The sequence below is a fragment of the Peromyscus eremicus genome, chromosome 5 (genome assembly GCF_949786415.1).
Source record: "Peromyscus eremicus chromosome 5, PerEre_H2_v1, whole genome shotgun sequence".
Lineage (NCBI taxonomy): Eukaryota > Metazoa > Chordata > Mammalia > Rodentia > Cricetidae > Peromyscus > Peromyscus eremicus.
Window position 1 is genome coordinate 120856887 of NC_081420.1, and position 20783 is coordinate 120877669.

Below are 20783 nucleotides of genomic sequence, written 5' to 3' on the forward strand. Positions count from 1 at the left end.
TAGTTGACAGACACTTCCAGAAGAGAGGCCACGCCAAATTCCTTTCCGAAATACCGTTCAACATGAAGGGGAGCAAAAGTGTCCTCTTCCCTCTCTCTACTCTACTGTTTTGTGACTTGTCCTTGGGATTCCAGTAATGGCATTACGGCGGAGTTAAAAGGGGGGAAAGGGTGTTGAGAAATGTGGCTGGAAGATTCCTTTTTCTATACACACTTCGTTTTCTAAACCAGGGTTTCTCCAGCGCAGCACTGTTGACAGTTGGACCTAGGGCCATCTTTGCCACAGGAAGTTGTACTGTGAATTGCAGAGTATTGATCCACCACAAAGTCCCAACAGGCCATAGCTCTGTCTCTTCCAGTGAAAGCCAAAAATGTCTCCTACAAGGAAAATCTGTCCCCATTTGAGAATTACTCAGTGAAATCACCCTCATAAAGCTTTGGAGTAAATTATAAACAATCCAAATGTAATTTTATAGATTGTTAGAATTACCAAAAGAATTAGGTCAATTGATCTTAGAAGGTAGCCAAGTTTTCCTTCAAATTACACTTCCCATCTCCCATATATTACATTATTGGATATAAAAATATTTTCCAAAAGTAAATCATTTTTAAGGCTATTAAACTAATAAACAGATGGATTCTTGCCAGGACTGCTGCTCTGACCAACTTTATGAAAAAGTTGAGGGAAATGTGTAACATGCTAAGAACACAGACTATTTTCACCAACTCTAATGGTTAACATCCCTTCCATCTGTAAAATTATTGGATTTGTTCTTGGGGATTTTCACACATGCATACAAAGCATCTGGTTACTCCCTCCCCACCCTCCCAGGTCTCTGGCCCGCCTCTATCAACCCCTTCTCTTCCCAACAGGCCCCTTTCCCATATTTGTGTATTTTTGTTTACTTTTGTCTGGAGACCCAGTGGGTTTAACCATGGCTTTCTGTGTGTCCGTGAGTTTGGAGCCTAGTAGGGTCGGTCACCAGTGGCTACACAACTGACGGCGGTACCTCTCCGTTTCCTAGAATCTGTCGGTGGCCAGTAGTTCAGTGGTTGGAGGCAGGCCTCTGAAACCGTCCCCATCCATGGCTGGCTCTTGACAGAACCATTCTTGTGCAGACGGGGTGTAGGCAAGCATGGTTGCAGTGTGTTCGTGATTGAAACGGCTCTTTCATGCCCAGATTAGGGCATTTCACAGCCCTTCTTCCTACCTTCTTTTTGCCCTTACATTCTTTTCAAGGCCTCTTCTGCAATGTTCCCAGTATTAGGGAAGATAGTATAGATGCTTTGTTGATGGCTAAGCACTCAGCTGTCACTTATTTCAGAGTCTTGAGCAGTCGTGTGTCTCTGCATTCATCACCTTTCAGTACAAAGAGAGACTTCTCTGATTAAGGCTGGAAGTAGCATTTCTCTAAGGGCGTAAACATAAACAATTAGAAGGTCCATGGTGGACGTTCTCTGAATGAGAACGGCCCTCATAGGCCCCTATATTTGAATGTCTGGTTCCAAGTTGTTGGATTTCTTAGGCAAGATTAGGAGGTGTGGCCTTGTTGGAGGAAGTGTGTCAGTCAGGGTAGACTCCCAGGTTTCAAAAGCCCATACCAGGCCCAATCTTGCTTTCTCTCTACCTACTGTCTGAGGACCAAAATACAATATCTCAGCTACTGCTCCAGATCAACACCTGCCTACCTGCCATACTTCTGGCCACGAGGATCATGGACTAACCTCTGAAACTGTAAACAAGCCCCCAGTTTAATGCTTTTACAGTTGCCCTCGTCATGGTGTCTCTTCACAGCAATAGAACAGTGACTAAGATAAAAGGTAAAATGATGCTATACAAATTGAGCTAAACAAGATGAGTAGATTCCTCCCTTGGGCCTATTACTTCCCCAGGCACGGGATTTATCTGAATTTACAGTACCATAAGTGAACTCTCTTCTGTGGATCAGACCTCATGTCCAATCAGGAGACGTTATCTCGGAAACAGCCATGCTGCTGTTGCAGTTGCCCACGTTTGCCTGGTAAATTGGTATCAAAGTGAAGAGTTTATGCTGGGTATAAAGCAGCTTGGTAAGGGGGGCGAGGCTATGAAAAGAGAAAGGAGACCATAAGAGAGGAAGAGCATTACACAAAATTGTCCTCCGTAGGCTCAGATATTTACCATCTGTCCCTGGTTGGTGGTGCTGTCAGGGAGGTTTAGGAGACGCAACCTTGACAGAGGGAGTACGCCACTGGAGTACGTCACTGGAGTACGCCACTGGAGTACGTCACTGGAGTACGCCACTGGAGTACATCACTGGAGTACGCAACTGGAGTACATCACTGGAGTACGTCACTGGAGTACACAACTGGAGTATGCAACTGGAGTATGCCACTGGAGTACACAACTGGAGTACGTCACTGGCGGAGGGCTTTGGCAGCCCCCTCTGCTTCACGGTTGGCTTTGGAGATGCGAGCTCTCAGCCTCCTCTCCTGGCCCACACCGCTGCCCTGCCTCCCTGCTGTGGCTCTTAGCTCTCGGAACCATAATCCAAGATAAACTCTTTTTTATAGAAGTTTCCTTGGCTGTGGTGTTTCATCTAAAGAAGTAACTACTACAAGGACCTAGGAGTCGTGAAAGCTGCGGGCAGCTATGACAGGGGAGACGGATCCAAAGACAGTGACCGGCTAAGGAGAGAGAACACAGGGAGGAGCGGCAGAAACAAGCTTTGCTTGAAAGTGTTGTACTGAAACACATGCTGTGTGTGCTCATTTAAAATGTTTTCTAAAATACACAAAAAGGTAGATGCCTTCTAAAAATGCGTAGTTGAAATGTTTTCCTATTATCTGTTGTGAAATCTTAGTTACGACTTCTCCAAGGTGGCATGAATTGAAGGCTCAGAATCACGGACACAAAATCCCTTGTCCAAGAAAAGGTAACAAATAAAAGCAATGGGAAAATATAACAAGATGTCCACAGCTGTTTTGTATTCTCTGTGTTCTGTGGAGCATAAGGTTTGTTTTGAGCAGCGTAGTTGAGGGGATTTGCACGCACTCCTTAGACCGAGAGAAACGAGAGAACATGGGAAGGCCTTGCAGCGCCCTGGGGGAGAAATGACTGAAAATGTAATGTGATGTAGTGTTCCTTCACCCTGCCCGGCAAGTTGACAAGCTTTGTGTAAAAGAAAGCCAGCCAGTTGGAATCCTTGGTCCTATAAAAGTTGTCCCTTGAATTGACCTATTCCTCACCTCGCTCACATCCTTGCCCACTCTGTACCTCACACACACACACACACACACACACACACACACACACACACACACATACACACCCACCCGCTGTGATGCTGGACTGATGTTTATTTTGCTTGGAAATTTCCAGCACCATCTCTTGGTTGATTTCTGTCTCTTATCTTCAGCCCACAATTTTGTCATCAGCTGAGTCCAAGTTTGAGAGGCTGTGTGACTTTCTGAATCATTTTTTTACTAGCTTCACCTTACCCTGGACTCTGCCCTCCCCTTCCCAAGGTTAGGGGAGTGGACAGGAAGGATAAGCAGGCTAATGTACTCAGAAAAAGGCAGACTATCAGGTATGTTAAAGCAAGAAAGTAAGACATCACATCCACAGAAGAGCTTTGCTGTGGTGAGACTCGGCTTTAGTAGAGTTGAACTATCTAGCCTGAATATCTCTGGCCAGTGAGCTTTCCTCTACGGAATGTCAGGGACATGGGTTCCTTTCTGACATATGCTCTATTCTTCAATGCCAGGTTTCCAAGACCTTTGTGGGATCATACTCATCCCTACCACCAGAAGTGGAAAAGAGCATGGGAGATCACATGTGAGGAGTCTCTGTGGCTTCACCTGGGTGAATCATGGATCATTTCCACTTAACAAGCCGAGTCACATGGTTACATCTGGCTTCGAGGAATTCAGGGCAAAATGGTCAATTGAAGTACCCAGGGGTAGAGGACGAGTTTGGCAATCACCTCCAGATTAAATGTTCAAAAAAGGGGACTTTACTGAATTTTGTAAATTGTATCTTTTAGAATGTAGATTCACTATTATAGCTTGAATGTTCTGTATCTACTATCTCTAGTAGTAACGCACATTTTAAAATCCGGTGAGGAGACTTGTTTTATTTTAGATTACATTAAAATCCCTAGTAATATATTAAAATATGATATTTTGCTATATATTTCTGCAAACTTTAGCCCCTTCCTGTTGCAAATCACTACTCCTCCTGAACTGGGTTCAGCTGGACCTGATGGCATATACCGGTAATCCCAGTACTCAACACTGAGGCAGGAGGCTTACAATCTCAAGTTTGGGACCAGCCTGACTCTGTTCCAGGAGATCGTGACCGACACAGAGTCCAGGTCCTCACAGCACCAGGACAGATCTCCCCTACTCCGTCACCTTTGAGCCCCATGGTCATCAGTAGAGACAGCAAACCTCACCATGGACAACTACCTGCTTGAAATGCAGTTCCTTCCTTAATCTACTTCCATGTCACCGACATAGGAAATCTAACTCAGGCACAAGCACAGTTGTAAGTGAGAACCATTTTTTACAGCTTTCCTTGCCATTTCAAGAAAATCTCAATGAAACAAAAACAGCAGGAAAAGTGGTTTCCCAATAATTGCATAAAAATGACTTAAGCTTATGGTGATATTTTATTTGTACTGAAATGTGATTTTAATTGTATGTTAATAAATAAAGTTGCCCGGGCGTCAGAGCTATTAGAGCCATAGCAAGAGCGTGGCGGTGGTGGCGCACACCTTTAATCCCAGCACTTGGTAGACAGAACTAGGTAGATCTCTGTGTGCTCAAGGATACAGCCAGCATTGGAGACACACGCCTTTAATCTCAATCCCAACCATAGAAGACCTGGAAGTCTCTACAGACAGGCAGTGAGGAGGCAGTCATGTGTTTGGGTTTACAATGAGAAGGCAGAACAGAAAGGCTATAAAGACAAACACACAGGAAGTAGGTCCCTTTCAGAGAGCTCTCTTGGCTGAAGAGGATCGCTGAAGCAGGAAGGGTAAGGCTCTTAGCTCTGACCTCTTGGCTTTCTTCTCTGAATTGGCGACTCTGTGTTTCTTATTTAATAAGACGGTTGGTTACATCTACATAAACTGGAAGTGTGGGCTGGGGCACCGACAGTCTTTGGTGTCGGATAATGGAGCTCAGTTCCTCGTACCTGCTCTTTTTGACAGTGTAGTTGGGGGCACCAGGGCACATGTGGGGGGGTGGTAGATTGGGCTTTGTACAGGACTATAGAGCACCCATAGATGGGGGCTTGGCCATGCTAAACACCCACAGGCGTGGATGAAAATCCTGACGATGGTAGATGGTATATATGTCTCGTCCCAAGGAGATCTAATCATGTCAGACATGAAATATTCCAGATATGTCTTGGCTCTGTCACAGATCAGAGGAGGCGGTGGCCAAACTTCTGAGACAACAGAAATATTTGTATTCCCAAACCAGATTATTTTGTCACACTCAGTCTTTCAATTGCTCACCAGTGTGTGTTACGACTCCCCATGGATTTTTTTTTTTTTTACGTTATAGGACGCTCTCTAGTTCTCCCAAGCCTGAGAACAGTAGCCACCTCTTTCTCATAAATACCAGCTTACAAACTTAGCCCACAAATTCAAATGACTACACAATTACCAACCACATCTTAATTTCTGACAGCTGATACTTTAAAGTGCACATGTAAAAGCAATGGGACCGAGCTCCATAAAAGTCTTGATAGCAAATAAGTCAAGAAAAATATAATTGAAAGTCATATGTGCACTGAGAAAACTCAGGATTCACACATATGCTTAAAGTGGCTGTTCACAACTTGTTTTTGCAGATGGTTTAAATGAAAAATGAACAGGTTACATTACTAACAGTAAGCTCCTTTGGGGGCAGTAACATAATGGCAACAGCCAGAAGATTCACTCCACCTCCATGGCAGCTGTTTTAGATTATTAAAATTCACAATTTCAGTTGACACAAACGCCATCTAGATTTCTCTAAATACCAATATCGAGGACCAGTGAGATGGCTCAGTGGGTAAGGGCACTGGCCTCCAAGCCGGAAGACCTCAGTTCAATCCCTACATCCTCCTCACCCTCCACCACCTTCTGCAATGTTGGAAGGAAAGAATTGACTCCAGCAAGTTGTCCTCTGACCTCCACAAGAGCACTTTGGGACCTGAGTGCTTGTGAGTGTGTGTGTGTGTGTGTGTGTGTGTGTGTGTGTGTGTGTGTGTGTGTGCGCGTGCGCGCGCACGCGCGCGCGCGCGCGCGTGTGTGTGTGTGTGTGTGTGTGTGTGTGTGTGTGTGTGTAGATAAAAGTCCTCAAAATGTCTGCAAACTGTATTCCTCCAGAAAATATATAGACACTAAAAGCAAGCCTGAAAAGTTCTACAAATACAACAACAAATAACTATGTAAAGTATGGCAGTTGGAGATGCATTTAGAATGATTTACTTAAAAACAAATAAGCAAAACCACTCACAAGCACCTACTAAGCATCAGGCCCTAGGTAACATACAGAGATTTAAAATGGAAGCAACAGACGTCGGGCGCCTCGAGTTCCAGGTCCAGGTTCAGGGACTGTCCTGTGTCACTTTGCTGAACTCCTCACTCTGGAGCTCTGTTCCATGTAGACGAATTGGTAAACGGTCTTATTAAATAAAAAATATGAAGCCAGATATAGAGGTAAAAACCTGAGAGATCAGGGAAATAGAAAAGCCACACGTTAACCTCACCTCACAGGCACCTCAGTCTCCAAAGAGAGCTACTTCCTATACACCCACACCTATATGCCTTTCTGTTCTTCTATATCATTTGCCCTTTCTGTCCAGCTACATCACTTCCTCTTCCTGCCCAGCTCTGTCACTCCTGTCTGCCTATACAGACCTCCAGACCTCTATAGTTAACTAGTGTTGGAATTTAAGGCATGTGCCACCACACCTGGCTCTGTTCCCAGTGTGGCCTTGAACTCCCAGAGATCCAGACAGATCCCTGCCTCCCGATGATAGGATTAAAGGCATGTACTACCATTGCCTCACTTCTATATTTACTTATAGTGGCTGGCTTTTTCCTTTGATCCTCAGATAAATTTTATTGGGGGACACAGTATATTGGGGAACACAATACATCGCCACAGTTCCGGGCCCTTCGTCCTCTCTCCCTGTGAGCTTCCCTTCCCTTTTCATTGTTTCTGGCCCTCCAGACGTGCGTCTATTTCCCTCCTTCTCTTCGCTTCCCCTAAAACACCCTGCCATTTTTCTCCCCGATTCCCCACAATAAAGTAACGTGGAGCTGAGGAGGTATTGTTCTGGACAGACAGCCTGCACATGACCCTCAAGATCAATCCACAGTGTGCAGGGCCTACACCACCGCAGCACCCTGCAGCACCACAGCTCATCAGTGACAGGGACTGAGTGCCACTTTGCCATGCCTGCTTTGGGATACACACAGCTTTATACCAAAGGTAGTTTATGATTTCCATTAAAAATGAAATGGAGGGGCTGGTGAGATGGCTGAGCAGTTAAAGCACCAACTGCTCTTCCAGAGGTCCTGAGTTCAATTCCCAGCACCCACATTGTGGCTCACAACCATCTGTAATGAGATCTGATGCCCCCTTCTGGCATGCAGGTGTACATGCAGACAGAGTATTCATACATAAAAAATAAATTAATTTTAAAAAATCAACCTGCCAAACAAACAAAAGCAACCAAAAATGAAATGGAATATATGTGAAGGTCCTTTTTTCCTTAGCCCATGATGACACACACCCTGGTGTGCTAAATAGTCCCCCAGTGCCTCAGATGTGCACCATCTTCCAAAAAAATAATTTAGAAGACAAAAGGTATACTGTGAAACATTCTGCCCTTCGTGAATGAAAAGCACACCTCAGGTGTAAAGCATGCACTTTATGCTCATCCAGTAAAGTCTAAACATTCTTGTCCTTCATTTTCCTCTGCCACTGTGTCTCACATCACTTATCTAGCCCTGTAAAGAACTGAATTTAGAGCGGCTTCTTCCAATTATCCAAACACAGACCTACAGTGCCTGTTAATCTTCCTCCACATTCCCAGGGCCATGTAGTTTCAACTTGAAAATGAGTTTCTTTCCTAAGCCAAGTTTTAAAAGTGATCCCAAGGTTGCCACATCTGGGAGCTCAGGAAGATGGAACATGTGCCATGTGCTGAGACTCCAGTAGGTCCTGCCTGCTCTCTAAGGGAAAGAACTACCTTCACCAAACCCAGGATAACCCTCCTCATTGAGAACAAGCATATGCCCACATCTATCTACAAATCTAACACATTCAATTATTGCACTATTCATCAGCCTCTTTTAAAAATGCCTTTGAGGGCTAGAGAGCTGACTCAGTGGTTACATGCAGATAGAGCACCATATACATAAAATAAATAAATCTTTAAAAAATAATAATAAAGCAAAAAATGCTTTGAAGTACCAGTTATAAATTTTTAACAAATAATTAACTCAGTTTCCTTATTAAACAAAGATGCTTAATAAACCTTATCTAAGTTTATTAAGTACATTTGAAATGTCCTTGAAGTAAATTAATTAATTCACCATTTATAGTAATCACAGTTCTCCAAAGAAATGGTGCCAACAGGATAACAGATTGTTTATCGTAAGACATTGGGTCATGCAGCATGGGAGCCAAAAGTCTTACATCCACCGTCTGCAAGCTAGAGGCCCAGGACAGCTGGCAGCATAATTCAGCCTGAGTGCAAAGCACGATGAACTCGGAATGGCCAGAAGAGCAAAGGCTAGCTGCCCCAGCTCAAGCAAGCAGACAGGATGCGAAAGGATGACTTCCTTCTCTGTGTTTTTGTTCTCGTTTGGCCTTCCGCAGCTGAGATGACACCCAGGTGCACTGGAGAAGGGGATCTACTCTACCGAGTCCACTCATTCATGTTGACATAAAACTCCCCATCATACTTTAGAAATATTGCAAACATCATTAACACTACTTGGTAGTTATGTTACACATTCTTCCCATCATCATCCCAGTCAGCTTATACAGGAAAACCTACCTCACCTTTAGTCCTAATCAAATATCATATGGATAGCTATACCTGGGGATCTGCAATAAGTTAGTTTGAATTTGCTTAATAATTTGGTTCCATGTAGATGAATCATGATAAAAAAAAATAAGCATGACTATATGACATCTCATTGATAGTTTTCCTTGTCACTATTCTTGGAATGAACCTACTAATAAATTGATAAATTACTCTCATATGAAGAAACTTCTAGAGTTGATTTCCCACCTAATCACCAAAATATGGAATTGATACCAAACTCCATGTTAGCACTAGAAACGAACAAACCATCCCTTCACATAACTGCTCCAGAATATTACCACCTGCCCACCAATAGCACGAGAGCAGAGCTGCCCCTCGGGAAAACACAGTGAGTCGAGTACCCAGCAAAGGGGATTATTCCAAGCTCAGGGTCCAGGACTGTTTGTGGGCTACTTCTGCCACACTTCATATGTGCTTGGGACACACCCCTTTTCTTATTGTTGCCCTAATTAGTTTTCTACTCTGTGGGGGACCCACTCCAATCTTTTTTCCCAGGGTACTCTTGAGGAGTGAGGGATAAGAGATTTAGACAGAAATATAGATGGGAGAGAGAGACAGAAACACATGATAGCTTCTGGAGGGCCTGGATCCTTATCCACCAGCCCCTTCTGTCTCTTCTAAAGGGCTTTATAAAGGAATGCCAACGGATGGAGCAAAAGACCTCCCCCTAGCACAGCCAAGTGCAGACCCTTCCAAACACAATGCCTATATAGGCACATAAGTTGTTGTAGTCACTGTTCTACTGCTGTGGAGAGACTCCATGACCATGGCAAATCTTAGGGAATGAAGCATGTAGTTGGGGGCTTGTTTACAGTTTTGGAGGTTTAGTCCATTATCATGATGATGGGGAGCATGGTGACACAGGTGTGGGAACAACAGCTGAGAGCTGCATCCTGATCCGATCCATAAGCAGAGAGAGAGACAGACAGACAGACAGACAAGCCTCGAGCAGGCTTTGGAAAGCTCAAAACCCACCTCCAGTGACACACTTCCTCCCAAAAGACCACACCTCCTAATCCTTCTAATCCTTTCAAATAGTGTCATTCCCTGGTGACCACGCATTCAAATATATGAGGCTATGGGGGCCATTCTTATTCAAACCACCACACCAGTTTAATGGAAACTCAGAACAAGGGACAAAGTAATATCATTCTTAAGTCTTTCTGAGTTTAACTACGTTCTTTAAAAACTACGAAATATACACTATCACTATCCATCGTGGGAGATTTTGCTTCCGAATTCTATAATAACCTTAAAGGAGAGAGCCATGGTGCATCCACATGCAATAAATGGAGCAAAGCCCATCAAGGAGACTGGAAAAATCTCTCAACTTTCAGCTTTAGTTTTCATTTCATGTTTGTTCCTGGTGTCTTCCTTTGAAATTAAAAAAAAAGAAAAGGTTGTTTCTTTTATATACTTTTATAATTTAAAATAAGACAACCAATTATCATGTTGTGAGTCAGTGCTGAACAAGCCCCCTTGTCCTCCCAAAGTCCTGCTTTCCTCCGTTCCTGCACTGGCGTGCGGCAGCAGGGAGCCTTCCTCGTCTGCCTCCCACATGGCTCCTTTTCCTGACTCCTTACCACCCAAGGTTCTCCCTGAGCTATGGCAGCCTTAACCTGTCCTCTGGGAATCAGGGACCGTGAAACCAACGGCCTAAAGACTGCCTCTCTCTGCCACATGCCAGACGATATCTCAGGACAGGGAAACTATTAATCTGCTCCTGCTTCTCCTTCCTCACACCACCTCATTACCGAAGGCTCTGATGGTATCAGCTTGCCTTGACAGGAAACAGTTGTTTGAAGGAGAGCAAGCAGGAAGCATTCATTAAATACGTTGTCACTGCTGTGACTAAGCGCCCTGCTTACAGTCTGAGGAGATACAGTGTGTCATGGAAAAGGCGTGACAACAGGTGGCGGCCGGTGCCAGGAGTCTTGCACCTGGGAGCAGGAAGCAGGGAGCAGATGAGGAGTGGGGTCCAGCTGTGAAACTTCAAGGTCAGTCCCCACCCTAATCTGTTTCCTTCAACAAGTCTCTGCCTCCTGAAGGTCTACAACTCACAAAACAGCTCCAATCGCTAGCAGCCAAGTGTACAAATGTGCAAACCTATGAAGCAACATTTCACATTCAAATCATAACACTGACTAAAATTAGTTCACTGTGAAATTTTAGAGATACACTGTGTGGTTACTCCCATTGGGAGTGTTCTCCGTGGGCTATTGGACAGGCCTGCCCTCAACAACAGCCTGCCATGTGAAAAGACACTCATCCCTCCAGGCACAGAGAGCTCTGCCCAGATCTGTGCAGAAGATGGCCCTTGCCTTGGGACAGTCAGTGAGATGGTCCTTCAGACAGCCTGTGTATCATCGCTAACTCCATTGAGACTGAAGTTCTGCCCAGTGACCGATGACCCCTGTAACCAATGTCACTTAAATGTTTTGTTTGATTTTTATCTGTAGCCTTCCCACTACAGGTCTTCCAATGTCTGAGAGTCCCTTGCTGGTTCAAGGTCAATTAGATTAAACTCTCCAGGTAGACAGAACTGAAGTATTTTGTTATTCATTGGCTAAGTTGGAGGCAAGTGCCTCGGATATACAGTGTCTAAGGTCTTTCATTTCCTAAAATGGTAGAGAAAAAAAAAAAACTTTTGGCAAACGTCAGTTGAATTAGTCTTGGCTGGGATAGCCTGTGGAACTAAGAAATGCTATCGTTGGATGGACAGAACTTCCTCACCTATTCTCAGTCATTGTCCCAGAAGCTGGATGTGACCTTTTGAAAATGGCTTGTCTCTCTACCAAGCACATGCAGGACATTTGGGCACCTAGTTCTTTCCCTTGTATTGAATGTCATTCATTCTATGCACTTCAGAGCATATCACTTATGGAATAACACATGAGGGAACGTGCCAAGTGTACACAAGGAGTCTTTCCCTGTGGGACCCCCTTTTGGTGATAGTGGAGTTCACTTACAAGGTAAAAGTTTTCTGTTTAATGCTTATAAATCTCAATTTCCTATGTGTAATTACAATAATAACTTACATTTATTGAGTGCTTACTGTGTGCCAGGCAGTATTCAAAGAAGCCTGTTATGAGTAGTAATGTGTTTAATTCTTGTGGCCACTGGATGAAGTGGGATTCATTATCACATATAAATTAGAGACACGACACAGGCACTTTGCAAGGTTTTTGCAGAATCACATGATGTAGGGCTTATAAAAATAAGAGCAGAGCCTACACTTTATAATTTTGTTTTGTTTCTCTTCTGCTTAATGATAGATTTGAAATGTAGCTCAGGTTCAAAGGATAAATTTGAGGTGATGAAATACAGAAACACAACAGAGACGAAAGAAATTGCTCTGAGGAAACAAAGATTTAATGATGCAAAGATTCGTCTAGAAAACAAGTTGCACGGTGTAAACACAGTGACGGCAATTTCTAATGAGTTGGTGCATTCTGGGAAAGGAAGAAAGTTACATCTGCTGTACTGGCTTCTGATGAGTGTCTGCGTTTCATATCGTTGCTACTTGGAAGTTGCCATCTTTCCTCTATTCCTAGGCATCAGTGGTGACTGCCACACTCTCACTGCAGGTATAGAGCTTTAGGACTGGCAGGGAAGACAGACCTCAATTAACGGGTACATGCATGAATAGGAAATTTAGTACCATGACTGGCAGAGCCATGTTACTGGAAGGGAGGCTACTGATGGCCGCAGCAAGAGTCTGGTCTGTGTTCAAAGCCAGGCTAGAGTGTCCTAAGGTAAAAGAAACAAGATGGTGAGAGACAAGGGACCCTTCCAGATACAGAACACTAAGAAAGATGTATGCTGAGCAGAGAGGGTCAGAGATCAAAAGCATGAATTTAATAATAATTTAGCTACTTGTTATCTTAGCTCTGCACCTCCACTTTTCACAGAAATAGTGTGTGCAAAAGATAGTTGCCTTAGAGGGAATAATGCTTATACAGAAACCAAACTACTCATGCATGAATGCTCAGCTGGTAAAATTTAATACATGTAGACTGAAAAACAAAGTTCTATTATGCCAGATAAAGTGGTGTATGCCTGTAATTCCAGCACTCGAGGGGCTGAGGCCGGAGGAGCCCATGCTTGAGGTCAGCCTAAGCCATATGGTGAAAGCCTATCTCAAAACAAGAGCAATTTTAAAAGTTTGATTATGAACACTTTCTGGAATACAATGCCTCATTCATGCACAATGAAATTATAAATGTGCTTAAGTGTAAAAAAATACATGTTTCAAAGAACATTTTCTGAATGTGCTAGGTAACATATAATTAAGCTAAATTTACATATTTAAAATCTACTGTCTCTTACTATCTTGCTATATGAACAAGTCTGGGTGCTAATGAGGTGGGCTAGCATTCAGCTCCAGAGAGTCTCTCTCTCTCTCTCTCTCTCTCTCTCTCTCTCTCTCTCTCACACACACACACACACACACACACACACACACACACACACACACACGAATTCATGGGTTGATCTAGTTTAGCGGTCAGACAGATTAACACTTTCAGGCTTGTTCTGTGTTCTTCTGCTGCTAAAGTAAATAAATGTCTGCAACACTGTAGACGATCTAAAGACTGACTTGTGGATGACGGTTCCCAGGGCTGCTGTCGCCCCATCGAAGCCGTTTTTATCGAGAGTTTTGCAATGAATCTATTTCCAGTCATTAAAAAGTCTCTGACATAAGAAAGCAAAGGGAAGAGAGGGAGGGAGGGAGGGAGGGAGGGAGGGAGGGAGGGAGGGAGGGAGGATCAGGTGAATTTGATTATCTTGCACAGTCCCTAAGAAATGAGGACACCTCAGGACCTGCCCCTCACTCCACTCTCAGGTGGGAATCATGGTCGTTTGAAAGCCTCATCCCAAGTGTTAGATGAATGACTCACAGATTTATTTGTGAGGTTTTCTTTGATACTGCTCCCACATCCTCACCTCTGACTACCACATGTTTGTCAACAAAGAAAGTAATTAGGAAGCAGCCATGTCTCGGTATGGAAACCGCATTCTAAGAAAGCCACAGGAATCTGACCTGCACACCCATTGCTTTATGTGAGACCCACTGACTGAGAACAGAGTACAGACTATTCAAGTTCGCCTGTCTGGAAGCTGTCGCTTCCCCACCCCCCCAACCTCCCGAAGCTGCCCGCCCCCATCCTGCATCCCCTCACCAGCACCACTACCCCCAAAAAACAAAAACAAAAACAAAAAAACAAAAACAAAAAGAAAATACCAGGATTGCTGTGCAAGGGCGGATTACCTCGGTCAGACAGACAGAAGATCTTTTTTGCAAAATCATTCCCACCAGCTTTTTTAATGTCCAAAGTGAAACTCAATTTTGGCAAGAAAAAGCACTCCTGTCCGCGGTAAGAGAAAGACTCTGGCTCGCACTCCACCAGAAGACACCATTCCTGGGTGAATGGACCGTGTCAGCGGTGTCTCCCGTGCGCAGAACTCACCCAGGCGCAGTCGCTCTCCCAGCCTTGAGGGACAATCCTTTTGTGGCTCCCAGGAAAGAGGGTATCCAGACTAGCCAGTCGGAGGCTGCACCGTGACAGATCAAGGTAACTAGGACAAAGACACTGGGAGTGGAGGGGGAGCACTTGCATGCTCACTAGGTCTCGGCGCGCTGGGGCACACCTGGGTGGCCCCTGGAACCAGCGCAGGTGGAGACTTGGAATTCAGAAAACAGAGAAAGCCCTTCCCTCGCTATTACCTGCGGCAGCTCAAGTGCAGCCACTGTAGCTGTAGGGATCCAAGCCTCCCCGCCCTCCCCCAGAGCATCACTGCCTCCATGCCAGCCAGCACCTGGGGCTAAGTGAGTCCTTGGACATCATCTGGGTATCTCAACACCAGAATTCCGTTGGGTACCATGGCTGGGGGTTCTCTGCACCCTCCTGGCATGTCTCCGCAGCTGGTAGTGGCTCTTGCCTGCCTGCTTCTGACTTGTCGCGCACTGAGGGGACAGGTACCCTTGAGCGGGAACGCATCCCACTGGGAGCTCTACCTCCCTCCCTGGGGAGCACTTGATGGTGGTAGCCACCAGAATCCTCGCATCCTGATCGCCAACCCTAGGTTGCAGGTGCCTCAGGGCCGCTCGGTTTGGCTGGACCCACTGGGGGACTTGGTGATTCAAGTGCAGCCAGGGGACCAGTGCGAGGTGACAGTGCTGGAAATCCCTTGGCTCCAAGGCACGCTCTCCCTGTGCCACTTTCCCTGCGACTTCGGGGCCCACCAGGTCAGGTACACTCACTTCGGCTCGCCCAGCACCACAAGCTCCTGGGTGCAGCTGCAGCTGCGATACAAAGCAGGAAATTCCACACTGGTACTGCCTTTCACTCTGGATGTGAACGTGGTCTTCTCCAAGCTTCAGCTGGTGACACGCAACAGGCCTTTGAAAGTGTTTAAATTGCGAGGCTGCAGCCATGCCATTGACAAGAGGGTGCTGGACTTTGCCTCCAGGAGTAGGTGCAGGCTCACCTTGCTTCCTCACCCTGGCGGTCTACTCCCCAAGTACGGGCACTTGGTGGACGCCGCTGGGACCCCTCTCTCCAGGGGCCATCTGGTTGACTGTGAGGCTTTTGTCCAGGCTGGGGTGCGCTACCAGCACACTGCCACTCCATCCTCACCCAGCAGGGACTATGTGCCTATGATGGTAGAACTTCTAGGGCCAGAGCCCCAAAGTACTGGGTCAGTGGAGGTGCTGGACCAGGAGTACTTGCAGCTTCAAGTCAGAATCCAGAAGGGAGCCAGGGGCACAGCACCCAGGCCCAGTTTGGGGGCTCTAATGATGGTGGAAGTTGATCAGTCCCTGCTTACAGCCCTGACTCCTGATGCACTGGCTGCAGATGACTATGAATCAGATCCAGACGACCTAGTCTTCAACATTCTCAATGCCCCTGAGGCCCCACCTGGACACCAAGGTCGGCAGGGCTACATGGTGAACACAGATGACCCCCTGGGCCTTCCAGTCTCCTTCTTCACCCAGAAGGAGCTGCGGGAGCTGAAAATTGCCTATCACCCTCCCATGGGGAGCTCAGAAGGAGACCGCATCTTCCAGCTAGAACTACAGGTGGTGGATGGAGATGGCGACACCTCTTACCCTTTTGCCTTCATGGTGGTAGTGAAGTCTAGCAACGCCCTGGCTCCGATGACTAACTACAACAGAGGACTTCTGGTTTTGGAAGGCCAGGCAAGGCCCCTGTCCAACAGCCAAAGCTTTCAGGTCAGTGATAAAGATAATTCAGAAGAAATTAGAATTGCTGCAGTAAGAGGCTTGCAACACGGACAGCTGGTGGTGCTCGGGGCACCTGAGGGGTGTAAGTATTTCACACCAGCAGACCTAAGTGCAGGGCGCGTGGTGTACCAGCATGATGGCAGTGACTCTTACAGCGACAACGTCGTCTTCAGGATGGAGGACAGGCATCATCGGGTGGATTTTCTCTTCCCCGTCACAATCGTGACTGTAGACGATGAGCCACCAGTGGTCACCACCAACTTAGGACTCTCAGTGACTGAAGGGCAGGTGATCCAGATATCCCCCTTTGTCTTGAGTGCCACAGATGCTGATTCCGAGGACTCAACTATACTCTTTGTGTTGGAAGACCAACATCTGGAAGGAAAACAGGAAGAGAGGAGTGGGGATCAGGCTCCTGATTCCTACAACTCAAGCCAGCCCTCAGGCAACATGCTGCTAAGGCAGGCTGAACCCCCTTTCTCCCTTCTGCAGGGTGACTGGCACTATGTGGAAAGGGAGGGTCTTTATGAGAAGGTGGTGACTGAGTGGCTACAGAAGGACATAATGGAAGGGAGACTTTTCTTCTTCCATGCTGGACCACACATTCCTCAATCTATAGTGGCCCATCTGGCTTTCCATGTGCAAGATGACCATGACCCACCAAATCTCTCCAACCAGCACTTCTTCACCATCAGTATCCAGCCTGCAGATAGGCTGAGTCCTCAGTTGTATCCAGGAACTATCCTAGAAATGACTGTGCAAGGACACCAGCTCACTTGCTTCCAGAAGAAATTCCTCCAATATGTTGACCAGAATTCAGATGACCAGAACCTGTGGTACACCCTACTGACACCACCAACTGACACTGACAGCAACCACCAAGTCCAGGCTGGAGAAATTGTGCTCACTGATTCACCAAATAGACCCATTACTCATTTCACCCAGGCCCAGGTCAATCATCAAAAAATTGCTTATCAACCCCCCCAGAAGAATCTGGGCATTGTACCTCGGGTTGTGCAATTCAGCTACCAGGTAGAAGATGCTGCAGGCAATGGTGTGCCAGGCACATTCACATTATTCCTGCAGCCTTTGAACAACCAGCCACCAAAAGTCATCAACAGGGGCTTTGCTGTCTTTCAGGGAGGCAGCTTTATTCTCAGCAGCAGTGAACTTGATGTTGCAGACCCCAACACAAATGTTGATCAAATTTTCTTCATTTTAGTCTGGGGTCCCCAGCATGGACACTTGCAGTACTTTAAAAAATATATGGTTTCGGGGGACTCTTTCATGCTAGCTGATATTATTGATGGGAACATCTCTTATCAGCATAGCAGAGATCAAACTACCAGTGACATCTTCTACCTGGAGGTAAGTGATGGGGTGCACCATATACCCATCACTGTCTGGATTTCTGTGCAGCCCATAGTGGCTGATGAAAGTCCCAGGGTCTCTATCACAGGATCTCGAATATTGGCTATTTCCATAGATGTGCTTGAGAATGCAGCTACTGGGATCACCATGGATGTTAATCGTGGCAGAAAGGACACAAAGGATTTAATGCTGTCTTTTATTGTAGAGGACAAGCCTAAATTGGGCACTATCCTGGTGAATGGTCTTCCTGAAGAACAATTCACCCAAGAGGACCTCATTGGTGGGGCAGTAACCTATGTCCACACTGGAGGTGAAGTTGGCTTCCAAAAGGTACATGATGCTTTCAGCCTCATCCTTGTCAAAGATTCTTACCGCTGGTCCATGGGGGACAACGTACTGGAGAGGGTGCTAGTGCAAGTGTCAGTGCTGCCAGTGGACAACATGGCCCCCGAGGTCTTGGTGGGAGAGTCCTTCATTGTGTATGAAGGTGGGAAGAGCCTCTTGACCACACAACATCTCAACATTGAAGACGTGGACACTCCCGAAGATGAAATCCTTTGCACTCTAACTGGTCAGCCGTCCTCTGGCTACCTGGAAAACTCAGCACCAGCTCCTGGTTCAGAAGTGTCACGGGTTGGCTGCCCCATCAGTGCCTTCTCCTTCAAGGATGTCCAAGTCGGGTGCATCAATTATGTACAGAGTATCCACAAGGGGGTAGAACCAGAAACAGATCAATTCTCCTTTTATTGCTCTGATGGCATCAACTTCTCCCCAGATGTCCTCCTCCCTCTGACCATCTTGCCCACCAATGACGAGCAGCCCGAACTTTTCACCCATAAGTTTGTGGTATTCGAGGGGATGAGCCAGGTCATAGACACCCCACTGCTCAATGGAGTAGATGCTGACCTCCCACCAGATAAGCTCCATTTTCGACTCACCGTCCTTCCCCAGCATGGACAAATCATACAGCAGCTGGCCACAGGCAGCAAGCCCATCCACAGCGTTACCTTGCAGGAGATCCAGGAGGCCTCCTCCATTGCCTATGAACACGATGACTCAGAGAGCACAGAGGACAGCTTTGAGGTCTGGCTGAGTGACGGCAGGCACACCACTCACAAAAAGGTACCCATCGTTGTAATTTTGGTAGATGATGAGGCCCCTCAGCTGACTACCAATGATGGGCTAGAAGTGGAAACTGGACACGCTGAGATCATCACAAACCGCATGCTCAAAGCCATAGATCTTGACTCAGACAACGAGAGCCTCACTTTTGTTCTCCATTCTGAGCCTCAACGGGGGCTCCTACAATGACTGAGGAAGCCAAGAGGAGAAGTGAGGAACAACCTCACCGTGGGAATGAACTTCACCCAGGATGAAATTGACAGAGAACTTATCTGTTATACCCACACAGGCCAGGAGGGCGCTGTTGATCTTCTCAAATTTGATGTGACTGATGGAGTTAACCCTTTGAGGGACCACTATTTCTATATCACCATTGGCAACTCAAACAGCATCCCCCCTGAGGCTGTCGGCAAAAGGCTCACCTTGACAGAAGATGGCAGAGTGACCCTCACCACTGAACTGTTTAATATCAGTAATATCCACAGCCCTGGTGAGGAACTTCACTATAACATCACACAAGCTCCTAGCATGGGCTACTTGGAAAGCTCTGACCAGCACAGGGAGCCCATGGCTTCTTTTACTCACGTTCAACTGGCTGGCAACAAGATATCCTATGTCCGCATTTCAAAGGATGAGATAACAATGGACCACTTTGAGCTTAGAGTGACTGGCGGGCACAGCTCTGTGTTCAGAATCTTCAGGATATTTGTCACAGATGGGGACAATAAGAAACCCACCTTGGCCATCCGAACACTGGCACTGCAAAGAGGGGACAGCACAGAGGTCACTCCTTTCCAGTCGGCAGTGGAAGATGAGGACACTCCAGATGATTTTATTGTTTTTACCGTCACCCAGGCCCCCATCCGTGGCAGTCATCCTGTGACCACTTTCACCAAGAAGGACCTGGCTGAGAACCTGACTCTCTGCTGTCATGATGGTCGTGAGACAGCTGATGACAGTCTCCTTCACTGTGACTGACGGCACTCACACTGGGTTCTATGTCTCCCCAGACACCACCCTGGAGATGCACGCGCCTCAGACAATGTGGATCCAGATAAGTCCCCTTGGCAGCTGGCTCCCACAGATTGCCATTAACAGGGGAGCCACAGCCTTGAAGGTCCTTCACACTGGACACCTGGGTTTCCTCATTACTAACAAGTATCTACAAGCAGACAATCAGGATGGTCCCCACAGACTCCTGAAGTATAAAGTGACCAGAGGACCCGAGCATGGCTACATTGTCAATGCTGGCACTGGAAATAAGAGTGCCCACATGTTCACACAAGGTGAGTCACACTCTTTCCTGGTGTCTCTGTCTCTCTCCCCCAGTGGGTTAGAGATCTCGGTGTTCTCTAAAATGGTCCTTCTTCAACCACTCATTAGAAGAGCCACTTAACAGAAACCCAAAAATATTTAATGGACTGTAATTACACCTTCAAACAGCAAAACACAGAAGCTTGGGCTTTGGAAATATCATAAGGTTACATTTATTTTGATAACATGCTTCAGAGTTTAAGAATGACATACCTAAGAATCATTGTCATGGTTTGTTAGTCTAGATTTTTAAGATAATCGTTGTTATCTAGAGTTGAGATATAAGTGATTACATCACACATTTTAATGTACTATTCAAAAGTAATTTCTGAAGGTGGAGGTGGTGGCTCACTCCTGTAATTCCAGGACTTGGAAGGCTGAGACAGTAGGATTGCAGGTTTGATGCCAGTTTGGAACACATAAATACCAGGCCAGACTAGGCTATAGTGTAAGATCCCATAGGAAAAATTGTAATTTATTTATCAAAAGTACATGGAACTAAGTTAGTCTTAAGTGTAAAAAGGACTGTGTTTTACATTTTATTTTTCTTTTAAATTTGAGGTTAGTATAGCACTGAACTAGAAGGAAGTCCCTGCTTTTCCAGGTTGTGCAGCACTAGAGGCCCTTT

General features: G+C 46.0%; 1 protein-coding gene across 1 annotated transcript in view; it reads left to right on the forward strand.

Moving 5' to 3' along the window:
- Positions 1-14983: 14983 nt before the first annotated feature.
- Positions 14984-20783, forward strand: part of Frem3 (FRAS1 related extracellular matrix 3) — a 60782-nt gene continuing 54982 nt past the window's right edge. The window contains 2 exon segments of the mRNA XM_059262643.1: positions 14984-19800; positions 19802-20127. Of these exon segments, the coding sequence (XP_059118626.1) occupies positions 14984-19800; positions 19802-20127 (5143 nt within the window).